General features: G+C 43.9%; 1 protein-coding gene across 1 annotated transcript in view; it reads left to right on the forward strand.

Annotated features, from left to right (window-relative positions):
* The window catches only part of jade2 (jade family PHD finger 2), a 184,861-nt gene that overhangs the window by 114,369 nt on the left and 56,980 nt on the right, over positions 1 to 13,512 (forward strand). Inside the window, exons 9-10 of the mRNA XM_073479370.1 lie at positions 349 to 849; positions 2,122 to 2,286. Coding sequence (XP_073335471.1) covers positions 349 to 849; positions 2,122 to 2,286 — 666 coding nt within the window. The remainder of the gene's footprint in view (positions 1 to 348; positions 850 to 2,121; positions 2,287 to 13,512) is intronic.

Below are 13,512 nucleotides of genomic sequence, written 5' to 3' on the forward strand. Positions count from 1 at the left end.
AACCACAGATATAAGATACATGATCATATATGTTTAATTTTATATCTATGTGCGTAGAACAATGCCTCAAACTCAGTGCTTCAGCTGACATTATAGGACCTTCGTAAGAATATGTAGTCTTGTACGTGTATTATTCACGTGACGTAACGTTACTTATACAAGCCTGTGGACGATTTCTTTGAGCTGTTTAATGCTGCTGGACTGTGTGAAGGACTCAGTCCAAAGGATGTGACTAATGCACATTCTCGAGTGGCTTGTCTCAGTGCCTTTCCTCACTCAGCTAACAGAGAGCAACAGTCGCTAATGTTGCTGCCTTTAACTGTATTTCTCTCCTCCTTCCCCTCCCAGTGCTCCATGCCCTCCTGTATCGTGGCCTTCCATGTGACGTGCGCCTTCGACCACGGTCTGGAGATGAGGACCATCCTGGCAGAGAACGACGAGGTCCGCTTCAAGTCCTTCTGCCTGGAGCACAGCTGCACCGCCAGCAACAGCGGTGCAACCATCAACAGCACCTCCAGTTTGGCCAGCGTGAGCAACGGCAACCACACCACCGCCACGTCCACCACCAACGGAGCACACGGCACAGCCAGGCCTGACTGGGCCACCACCGGTGTCAGTTCTGAGCTCCGGTCCGACCAGCAGCACCAACCAAACAGCAGCAGTGACCTGGAGCAGAGGTCTGTTTTGTACCCGGTGTCAGTGTCGGCATCAGAGCGAGCTGAGCGGGACCAGCTGGAGAGAGAGAAGGTGAGCCAGAGGAAACAGAAGCTTCAGGAGCTGGAGGATGAGTTTTACCAGCTGGTGGACCCCAGAGAGGTGGCCGAGAACCTGGCGCTGCCCGTCCCCCAGGTACGTGAAGCCAAGGAACTGAAACACTAGGATGTGTCGTATAAAATGATAAGAAATGACACTCGCAGTAATATCTACACCTCCATGTGTACCAAAATAACTCTCCAGACAGTGTGTCAGGTATAAATAAAGTTTAAGCATAAAGCTTGACAGGCTCGCTGATGAGACGGGTCAGAAGAGCAACACTTGTTTCTGCTAACAGGCAACAAGCATGCAAATACTGTGACAGCGATGTCGTCTCAGTGCACGCAGTTCGTTGAACCGTGAAGTTACATTTCCGTCCACTAAGAAGGAGAAGCCGAAGCTGCTTCTGATCGGTGACACTGGACAACTACACGCTGCATTCACGTGCTCCTCTGATCGTGCCATATCCTGCGTTGGGAAGTTGATCTCCTGACTTTCGTCTGTTCATGTGCGTCATGCGTCCAAAAAGAAATTGTTCAGCACGTTATTGCTCAGAGTGTTTTAACAACACGTCGACAGCTGTTTCCAGTAATTGAGTGACAAGGAAAAGTTCGTAAAAGTTTCTTGCCATCAACCAAATGTTCGCCATGTCTCAGTGTGTCAGCTCAGTCAAACGTGTACCAAAGTTGTTGTTCCGTCTTGGGAGGGCGTTCTCGTGAAATTTTCTCGTCAGAAAACCCTTTTTCCGATAATTCAAAGAGTGCATGAACGCACAGAAACACAGGAGTCCATGTTGACTTACAAAGTTATAGAATATGTAAATAAAACATTATAATAATGACTAAAACTTTGATTAAGGTCATTCTCTTTGCCTGCGAGACATTATTCTGATCTTTACAGAGTATTTTTGCATACACGTTCAATATTATATTATTCACGATTAACTTTGGCTTCCAGAGTTAATTAAATTTAATCAGATGTGATATTGATGAGTTGCATTTAGAGTGCCGGCTCTAGTGCGTCAAATAAAGTGCTCCCTATTCACAGGTAAACTGCCTGATAAATTACAGGCGTTTGTTCAGAACGTGCTGTAATTATCTGGTCTGTGCTTTCCAAACATGGTTGTTGCTGCAGGCTAGTGCTTTTCTTTTATAAAGGAAGGCTACACCTGTACGCAAACCACTTTTATATGCACAGAAAGAAACCTTGTAGCATGCTTTAATGGAATAATAGATGTATTTTGTTTCAGATGCGTGAGATTGATGTAAATGATCCCCTTCAATCGCCTGAGCTAAATAATTTGGATATATGGAAATGAGATGAAACCACGACGATTGCAGCATATTTTGTCTTCTTTTCGTCTTCAAGGTGGACTTCTTATACCAGTTCTGGAAGATGAAGAGGAAGGCCAACTTTAATCGACCTCTGGTGACCTTAAAGAGGGACGAGGTGGACAACCTGGCACAGCAGGAGCAGGACGTGCTCTACAGACGCCTCAAACTCTTCACACACCTCCGACAAGACCTGGAGAGGGTGAGTAGGAGATGTGTGGTGTGTGTTTGGTATGCAGTGTGAAACTTGTTGCTTTTGTGTCTTTTGTGTATTTGCACATGCGGGTACGTGCATGCTCAGTGCTTGATCCAGCCAGTGTTATTGATATTTAAGGGGTAATTTAAATTTTTTCCGAATGTTAATTAAAAAGATCAGTGACAGTATCATATGAAGTTGATTTTGGCTTTCATGAATATTAATGTTACATGAATGAATAGCCTGAAGGATGAAGGCATAATGAAATGGCTGAATGCTATAATGAGTGATTGAACGATAGCCCGGTGTTGAAAATTAAAGTGAAAATCCACCCACCACACAGAGTTCGTTTTGGATTTTCCTGTGATCTGTGTTTACTCTGATAGTTTATTTACTATATGTGAAAGCCAGTCGGCACAGAGCGCTCGAGGACCTTTTTTTCGGGAGCGTTTTGGTGCTTGTGGCTCTGGGTTTGTGATAGACAGACTTCAAATTCAGTCTGAGGCCACCCAGAGCACAGATTTAGCATATGGATGTCTCTTGGGATGTGAAAAATACCTCCCTAGTAGCACAGTGTGGGAGGTGCAGTGGGTACCAACTTGAGATAGTTGGGACTGAATCCTCTCTTTTCATCTGAAAGACTCGAGAGAAAAAAAGATATGGTAATGTTTGTGCAACTGCATGTAATGGAGAGGAAGCCTTTGATTTGGAGTCTGTCAGAGGGTACAAGAGGAAGCTGACAAGGGACGCCATGCTTCTGTTGAGGGAGTTCAACACTGAGGTCCTCTGAAAGGAACAGCCTGCCGGATCTAAAACCAAGTGAGGCGTGGTTAAGCTTTGAGTTTCTGTGCTAGTCTTGTACTGTTCATAATGGCCACCATGTTCAAGCATGGTGTATATGTCAGTATTATCTATTACAAGTCATACAACCAGAACACCTGAGGCCAAAGAGCAATGATTATGTCATCATGTTATATATATATGTCTATCATCTAGGCTGGCTGCTGTAGTCGTTACATGGTGGTCAGGCATACACTGACTACATTACTGGTCCACAGCCCCCACAGATGTTTTCTTTTTTTTTTAATTCAATACTTAGTCGACGTGTCACTAATAAACTGAAGGTGTCTGCGGCGTACAGCAGCACCGGCAGCAGAGTCACATCTCACTTATCCCACATCCAGAATAAGTAGCGTTGACTGAACAGATGCTGAAATGAACCGTTGTTTTGTGTTGTCGACACAGTTTGATGAATGAGTGCTAAACTCGTTGAACACATTGCATTTCCTGTGATTAGCCTAAGCTCGTGTTTCACCAGTTAAATGCTTTTAATGTGAAGCTGCAGCAGCAGGAAATGTTCGCTTTGCATTAGCAGTAAACTTACACAGCGCTGTACAAATAGTAAACCTCTTTTCTTTTAAAAAGCCGGTGTAATCGGTAACGCCGGTGTTGTCAAGAGCTGTCACCACCTGTTTACTTCAGGTGGATCAGGTTGTGAGACGTTGCTGTCAGATAGTCCTGAGAAACCAAAATGTCGAGTTGCCACAGTCTCACTTCCAGAAGGATTTGTTCTCCATCTGTTGGAGAAAGTTGGAGACAAGAATTCAAAGTGGGGTTTGGTTCAAAGCCCACTTGTGGAGGGGCTGCTTGGGAGTTCTGGTCGCCTTTGCCCGTCGTGGCGGCAAATTGTGAGCAAATGTTCTGCCTGCTTTTTGTTTGTGGGCGACAGAAAATGTCAAGCGGAAGAAGAAGGAGGGCCTGTTGGGCTTGGTTCATTGAGAAAAATCTGGTAATAGCAGACAGGCAATGGCAGGCCAGAGAGACAATGAAGGAAAGGGTCAGGGTGGACATGAAGAAGCAGACTTCTGCGGACAAGTCTCTGTCAAGGGTGGATAAGAGTCGCTCCAAGATGTTCTGGATATTGTTCGGCTGTCTTCGCTGGTTCTTCAGTGCTGCTTGATGTCTCAGTCTTAATGCTGGACCGTCATTGTAACTCGCATGCACTACATTCTTTTTGGCTTTTAGGTTTCACGGTTCCTTACTGCAGGGTTACCCACCACAGCTATTGACAGGGGAAAGTCTAGTCATCTTGGTTTTTATGTTTTGTTCTTGCCTTTACAACAACAAATAATAATAGTTTATTAATGAACAATGTAAAGCTTTCATGTAACTTGCAGTCTTTAAGTATTTAATAAATGCTCACTGCTCTCTCAGCGCCTCAGCCTAAACTGTAGCAGTATAGTTTTGAGGTCAGGATGTTGAAGTGTTTCCCCACTGCATTCAGTATCATAGCTCGCACTTGGCAGCTGAATGCTAACCACTATGTAAATTTCCTTGCTCGGGTTTTTGGGATTGGTTGCACGGATGCCTATAACCTCACTGCAGGCTCATGTTCGCAGTGCTCTGATAGTTGATTGGCATTCACTGCAGTTGGTGCTCTCAAAACCTCTTTCTGACCCTGCAATCTACCCTACAGAATCTGAATGACGGCGGGGCAGCCCACAGCCAAGCATCGACTGCAGCCTGAGTTTAGGGGGTTTTACGGTTAACTCTGGTTTGCCAAGGACAGGCGGCTAGACGGCTGTGCTGCTTCTCATGTTTGCACAAATGTTTCATATATCATCACCGCAATCTAACATACATCATATGACATTTGCTTACTTTCTGATACTTAATCTCCCGAAAAGAGTCTGTGTTGAAAATGTTTCCCCCACAAACCCTCCTAACAACCAGTGTCAGTGTATATTTCTTTCAGTAGACTGTAAGATAAACCAAATAATCTGGTGTCCTAAATACTTTTTTCCGTCAGTTCTTTGGCATGCGATTTGATACGGTGCAGTTGGCTTTGCCTCGGTTTGGTTCAGCTTGGTCGATTTAATTTGGCTCACAGTAGGAGAAGCTTTTGGCAATTAGATGGCTGCATATCAACCAAATGACCCACTGCACTGCAACAAAACTAAAAAAGAATAGCATACCAGCACCGGAAATAATTGGACAACATATTTTAATTGCTCATTGGTTTTCCCATTTAGCCCCAGCTGGTAATACCACTGGAGTGGACTTAAGGACTTGTGATTAGGCTGACGGATCAGCGCACTTCGCCCAGCATCCCGAAGGGTTAATTTGGCTTTTAGATAACAATTTATCACCTCTTAACCCGAAAAATGGCGTGAAAAAGGATTTCCCACGAAGCATATAGTCACAAAAGTGGGATTGAACAGTTGACAAGTGGCTGAAAGTTCAGTACGCAACTGTGAACAAAATAATGAAAACACCCAACTATATTCTCTGGGTGCACATGAGGTTGTGAGTCTGTTTTCGATTACTCGCAATATATTTTAGTTTCTGTGATTTAAACAATGCTCCACAGAGGCGTTTGTTTCGTATACACTTATGTAACTGTACACATACCACAGTGGTCTCCAGTGGTCAGGGTTTATTGATTGCTTCAGGCCTTGCAAACCTCCTGACCACTCAGTGTATCTGTGCACTCCATAACGCTTTCTCCCTCCAGACCACCCATTATTGATGTGTGTGTTGTAGAAGTCGAACCGTACCACTTCAAGTCTCTAAGGTTAACTCTGTTTATCCCATCAATAAACGGCAAAACATTTGAAGACGGTCGATAGAAAGTAAGTTAAAACGTTGATCTGACTGTACGTAAAGCACCGCAAAGACAACTGCCTGTGCAGCTGGTTGTTCATTGATGAGAGTGATGATGTCATCCAATCCATTCAGTATAAAATCATATCTTATGTATTTTGCAGTGAGGCTTACATGCTTTAATGGCCTTTTTCTGCCCCTCTTACGTACTAAAATAGACACGTCCATCTGTGTGTGGCCAACATCTCCAGTAATAGCGCGTCCTCTGTATTTGTGTCGTCAAGGTGTTGAAGATGTTTCCTATCACTTTTGTTTTGCTGCACAGCGTCCAGCTCTCTCTTCCATTATACACACGGTATCTCAAACACCTCAGGCTGGAGTTTGTCAGGACTCATATCTCTGTTGTGTGACGCTACAGTCGCAGATCAAAACACGGTGACGCGTGTTACTGATTGTTCCACTGGGGGAGACTTTGTCGTCAATGGGTGACGACTTGAACTGAGGAAGCGACAACAAGCTGTTGCTGCTGCTGCTGCTGCTTCGAATTGAGCGGCGTTTCCTCTTTAACACTGCTCGAAGGTCTGACAGAGACGAGGATTGATTGTGTTTGCTGCTGGCAGGTCTCCCATGAGGACGATTGATCATGAATTGGTCAAGTATCGGCTGAGGGAGTGTTGACAGCTCACCGGTGCCGATGCTAGTGGCTGTCGATATACAAGCCATATTTCTCTTCTTCTGTCTCCTTCACTTTCCTTCGCCTCTTTCATCTTCTTACTCCTGAAATCTGCTTCTGTTTCTCACATTAAACGTTTATTGCTGACCCATATTCTTAACCCACATTTGCCTCTTTTTAGCATTGTGAGCCTGTTTTTTATTGTTGTTTCTTATTTTTTCCTCGCTGGGTTCAAATGTGAGGTCTTTTCCATGGAGATGGGTGTGTGTGTTGTGTGTTTGGCATTGTATTTTGTGTGCGCGTCAAGACGAGTGTGTGTATCTGTGCGCGAGAGAGTATTCCAATCATCTCTGATTTGCTGGCAAATTGAAAAATCCCCTCCATCCTTCCATCCCGTCATCCCTAGACCCCAACCCAATCAGACCCCACGACCAAACCCTCCAGCCTGCTGCTTTTGTGAATAAATGTGTGTGTGCATGTTGGTGGTGGTGATGGTGGAAGAATCCGGGGGCTAATGTTGGGGTGGATTATCCCCCTCCTCTTCCTCTTTGAAGTGCTGCCAATGGAACGAATTGCATCGTGCTGTCCCTAATGCACTGGTGAGCTTTCTCCATTTCTGTACTCCTCTCCTCTCCTGAGTGTCCCCCTCCTCCTCCTCCTCCTCTTCCTCCTCCTCCACCTCCTCCCCTTTCACCCACATCACCCATCCAATCAGCGCGCAACATGTCGAAGCAATGTGTGGCACGGTGATTGGGTAGTGTAAGTTAGCTGCTAAATGTTGCTCCTTCTTTTTTCTTTTTTTTTTTTTCGTTCGGCTTGTGTGGTGTTTTATAATCAGGCCAAAGATGCAGTGGAGGTGTGTGTGTGTGTGTGTGTGTGTGGTTACAGATACACAGCGATGATGCTGGACTGAGGCTGCAGAGGCTACTTACTGTGCGAAGGTTGTCAGGGCAAATCCCTGCGCCACTTGCAAAGATCTACCTCGGGATTGTCCCTTAACTAACGGTCACATAGTTCACACTGTGGTGGACTTCTTTTATATTGGTATAAAGTACTTAGTATGCCATGCAGAGCTAAATCTGTCAAAGACTCGAGCCAGGAAATATATTGTCAAAAAGCTTCAAATGAAGTAGACATGAATGATCATGTAAATTGTAGGATTATTTCGAAATTGAGCTGACACACAAAACGAGTTAGCTGATGTTCCCACTGACCTACTTGGCTAGCTGTTTCCCCCTGTGGCCTTTCTTTCTGCTAAGCTAAGCTAATCACCTCCTGGCGCTAGCTTCATACCTAAGAGGTGGTGTCAGTCTTCTCGGCTAACTCTCAAAAAAGAGGACAAATAACTCACAAAATATCAAACTATTCCTGTTTTATAACTGTGGCAGTTATGTATAGCAGGAGTATTAAACACAAAGCAGTCATGGTTTAAGCACAAAGTATCAGAAATTGTGGAGTTTGACTTATTTTATTAAATGAAGTGTTAGTTGAGGTATTAGTTTCCAAACTATACCCAGCCTTAGTGCCGTGCTAACTATCAGTTATCAATAGAGTGCTGCAGGAATGAGTCCGAAAATCCTGAAATCAGTTTGCATGTTTGCACTTCTGGTTCGCTTGTCAGAAAGTCAATGGGTTGTGTGAATGGTTATGTCGGTTAAACGCCTGAAATTAGGTCTGTGGTTAACACATGCTGAAGGTTTTGTCACGTTTTGTATCCCACGTTTTGAATTAAAAAGCGTTTACGTGTCTTAAAAACAGCTAAATGAGACTACAGGCCGACTTGAGGTGCAAACTATTCTAACTCTAACTTCAAAACTTTGTGGGTTGATCAATTTATAGTAACTGTGCACAGCACAGTGTGGTAAGACGCTTAGTGGTGGTGACGTTGATGTCGTGCTAGCACGAGGTATAGTTTATAGTCTCACGTTAGCTTTTTGCTTAAGGCAGCCGCATTTACACATCAACACATGAAGATTATCATGCAAAAACAACACATCTCTGCAGCACTCTATAGCACTCTGTGTCTTTCCTGAATGTCCAGCTATGTTTGAAATGTGATGATCAAATACGCACATACAGAAAAAAGGTCCTCCCTACCAGCTGTGTTAACGATCGCTGGCCGGATTTTGGATGAGGTTTATGTCCTGAAGCAAAGGGTCATGGTTTTAGCCGGACAAGTTTAAGGCGAGCAGGGAGAGAGCTGGAGCTAGGTGAAAATAGGTTACTGTTAGAGACGAGGGAGACTGCGGGGTGGAGGCTCAGGCTCACAGAGGGAAAGGAGCAGGACTGGACTTTACAGTTTAAATAAAGGGCTAAACACTGTAGGAGAGGTGCTGAAGCCTGGAGAAGGAGGGTGGATGAATCAGAGGGTGGAAATGCCAGGTCTCGGCTCCGGGACAGGAGACGGGGTAGAGCTGGGGCTGACGGAGGGAAAGCAGGTGTGAAAGAATCCCTTTTTCTTACTCATTTCCTCTTGTATGTTTTCACATCTATAACTACTTGAGTCGAACAATTGCAGTTAGTCTTTTCCCTCCCGTCAGTACATCGGTACTCCAGCCAAGGCTGGCAGAGTGTCCGATGGCACGGTGCCTTTCTGAGCCCTGCCCTCTGCTCTCTTTCACTCTCTCACGGTAAAGACTTGGCAGCACACTCGGCCCAGCAGGTCAGCAGCAGTCCCACACCCAGGAGGCCCTCAGAGCAGAACAGAACAGTACACTTATGAAACAGTCCACTTAAGAAGAGGGGAGAGCAAGGGAAACTTTTGATTGTGAGTAGCTAACATATGTTTTATATATCTTCTTTCACAACAGAGAGTGTAGAAGGAGGGAAGAGAAACGGTATGTGATTAGCAGGAGGGGTATTTATGGGAAGAAAGGAAAAAGATGAGACCTGAGTGTGAAAAAGTCTGGATTTTGAGGGGGAGAAATGTGGCTTATAGTGAACCAAACCCCGACAGAAGGCAGCAGTGGCAGCACATTGAACCCTCAGCTGCAGGTTTGGAAGCAGCAGGGTTGTTTAGGAGTGATATCTGTCAGGTAGACGCTGTTGGTACACTCCGTGCCGAGGCGAGGGGGGAGGGAAGCCCGTCAGCTAGTTTTCCTTGGCTACAGGTTACAGTTTCCCAGTTTGTTTTCTTTCCACAAACCCCCCTCGGTGCTCCTTTCTGTTTGAAAAGAGCGGAGAGGAAGTTTTGAAGCAAGGTGAAGAATGAGGGGGGAAAATATATGAATATACACAAGCTTGTGACCAGAAGTTGCATTCACAGTGCAAAAGACAATCCAGGCAGGGAAAAGTTAAAAAGAAGAATTTTCCACATCTGAAGAACAAAAAAAAGTTTCTTGGCAGATGAGGCTCACTTGTGTGTCTATTATCTCAAGACTGCCAACATCTATGGATGTCCTACAATTTTTGAGGCCTGTGTTGACTCACATCCACAACTCGTAAATGCCAAGATCCACATAACCCACGAACGAAATCGTCCAACGTCTCCAATTTCTTCTGTTTTATTAGTTTTTTAACAGAAGTTTGTAGTTGGAAGAGCCACAAAAAAAATCTTGGACTCTTCTCCTGACTTTTATTTCTTTACTTAACTCATGTCTTTTCTGTACGATCATCCAAAGAACACATTATTGAATGAGTCATTTTCAGTTTTTTTTAGGACACTGACCTTTTTTATTTTACTAATTGGTTAATTTTCACTAATCCCTTGCAATCCCAGCCCTTATCTCATGATTTAGAAATCAGTCTTACTCTTTACAACTAGTACAAGCAGTGCGAGGGGCTTTTAGTACTTTTATTATGCTGCAGACAACTGATGAAGGAAACTTTGATTTGTGCCGGGATACCGATGACATGCAGAAACGATGAAGAAACAAATCCCTAATATGCATTTCATGATGTTTTTATAAACGCTTGACATGCGTTCTTGATCTCATAATCTACACTCTAATCCCTCTTTCGTCTTTAAAGCATCAGACTCGCTTAAAGTTACTTATTCCACGTACATGTGAGTACAGTAGAGGCAGTGATATCCTGATTTAAAGCTCCAAAATTGCCCCAAAGATGCTGGATCCTTCACTTCCCATAATGCAACCTGATAACATCTTTTCCCTGTCAGGTAAATGTCAGAGCCCTCTGAACTCTGCACTTAGTTTGTTACCTTGGCCTTCTGGTATGTCCAAGATATTTTGACAAAAATTCCTCCAGAGCCACAGAAGACATTATACAACTATTTTTGCTGACTTTATAGCTCTTATAAACTGAATTTGACGTGTAAAATTGGTGGTGAGCCTCAAATGTGATGCAAACTTGCAAAAATGACCTCAAACATTACAGTGTTAACCTGATTGCGAGTGACTCTGGAAAAGCCATGCAACCCAGATGAAATTGTTTGCATGATTAAAATTTGTTGTGTTGCAAATCATACTCTTTATGGCAATACTTTCTGTCATATGAGCGATGCGTGGCGGGGATGCAGGCAGCAAATTCTGACGAAGGCAACACAAACAAACATGGAGGACAGCGAACGTGGCACAAAACAAGAGAACGACTGTTACAAGCCAAGACAAAACGCAGGACTTGTGTCTAAAAGAAAATCGTACTTTGCAAATGATATCACAGACACCGCTAAAGCCTTTTACCAACTACGCAAGAATAATGTCAAACTACAGAGAGAGTTTACGGATGAGAGCTGCAAAAGCACCTGTCGAGTGCTCAAACAAAACCCCACACTCAGACGTTGGCATGAGGGCAGCCTTGAAATTAATATTCAGATATTTTTTAGGCCATATTGCAGCACACAATATACATCCTGATCTCTTGAAACCTCCTCAAAATATTGTAGGGAAGACTGCTCATGCTTGCAGAAAATACACAATTAGATTTTTGAGGAATAGTCATCAGTAATGTGGATATAATGGCTAAATAGGTAAAGGCAAGTAGAACAGTCTGGTAAGTTCAGAAAATGACTTCACTTTACTGTAATGCAGCCTTTAATACCAGGAGAAGACAACAGTTATGCCATATCACGATATAACGATATATATTGACCAGCCCGAGTTGCCGTATTCACATAAACGGCTCTTAAAGGAGAAAATAATCAAATATAAGTGAGTACACTTTATTTGTCGAGTATATAATTCAAACTGTGAAAAGAAATGTGGTGATTTTCACATAAATTATTCATTGAATTTACAGAAAATGTGTTGCGTCATGATATATATTAATACCTAGATATGAAAGGACCGACATCAGGATATGAGATTGTGGGCATATTGCACAGAACTGTGTGCACTGTACGTCTTTTTCCCTTCTGCCTGCAGCTTCTCCCAAACTTTATAGCTCTTTTCATAAGCAGCACAGAGAGCAGACAACAAAGAGAGGCAGAGGGTTGCAGGTGGTGGAGAGATATGTCATTTGATTGTCTTAGACATAACCTCCCCGCACCCTCCCGACCCCTCTTTCAGCACCCTCACCCTCGTGCATCGTTCACCCACCCAGCCGCTCATCTGGCATGAAACCATCTCTCGTGTTATGCAACGTTAGGTAGGGTCAGGGAGAGGACAGAGACATGGAAAGAGCGACACCGACTCTGGTGCTGCGCCCGCTTGGTTATAAGATCCCTTTTTCTCTCTTTCACACACACACACACACACACACACACACATATATATACACACAGTGAATTTCAACTTACATGCTTCACTACCATTTACATGTACACACAAGGCCACGCACACACACACACACACACACACAAAATAATTCATCACCCACATACGTACCGACAGAGGCATGCATGGCTTGCATACACACACTCTTACACCTACACACTTACACACACATAACTGCCAGGGGAGGGAGGGGGGGGGTGTTTCTAGCTGCGGGCCAGACGGGCCGAGTCATGCAGCAGACAGACCCACCCTGTTGGATCAACGTCAACCTGGCTCTGCACACACAACTCTGCTCCAAACCTAATACTGGCTCACTACACACAACCCCTTCTTCTTCTTCTTCTTCTCCTTCTTCTTCTTCTTCTTCTTCTTCTTCTTCTTCTTCTTCTTCTTCTTAGGCAGCTGTCCGTTTCAAGATGCTTCAAGGTACTGAGAGAGATCCAAGACAAGGGCCCTCTCTGTCCACCAGCAAACGATTCCTGTTCAGTCTCAACATTCGACAGCCACTTTTAAGTGTTTTAACAGCCAACCAGGTCTCATTTGTAGATTTAGGAAGGGAACTGGAAATCGTGGCTGGCTCGCTCCCAAAGTGACCGGTGGAGTAACGTAGACTCCTGAGGGAAGCAGTCTGGTTCTCGCTGTAGTTTACGAGCTCTCTGCTGCAGGATTTTTTTGGCCTGTGTTCTTGCTTGCTGATGGGTTCTCCAGAGAGGCCTCCCAGACATCAAAAAACTTTTAAAACGACTCGGATTTGGACGCATAGTTTTTTGAGTAATGATCTAACACAACACGTCACTTAACGTGTCTGAGCTCATTCAGATGGGACCATCCTAAGTGAACTAATCCAGAGGGATTCATCAGCACATTTGATATCGTCAGGTGTATTTCACAATTTAAATCAAACAAATTTGGGTTAAAAAAAAACATCAGGACTGCTTTCTCTGTTTCAAAGATGTCCTTACAGGTGGGAAATGATGTAATAATTGTAGCTTTTCTTACCAACATCTCATCAGCTGAACGCTTCCCCACCCACCAAGCTCAGGAGATACTGTTGTACTATCCTCATGTTTAGTTAGTAATCTTCATGAGGTATAGGTAACTTCTTCCACTAGTGGCACTGGTGCTCCTCCTGACTGAAATAGAATAGAATAAATTCAAGTTTTGTCCTGTGTTATTGTTTGTGTGACGCTGAGGTAAACGTTAACGATCCAGTTGTCCATAAATTCATCACAGTTTTTACCATCACTTGTTGCAAATCCATATTTGTGTTTTAAAGCTACTGTA

This window comes from Pagrus major, chromosome 13 (assembly GCF_040436345.1).
Source record: "Pagrus major chromosome 13, Pma_NU_1.0".
Classification (NCBI taxonomy): Eukaryota; Metazoa; Chordata; class Actinopteri; order Spariformes; family Sparidae; genus Pagrus; species Pagrus major.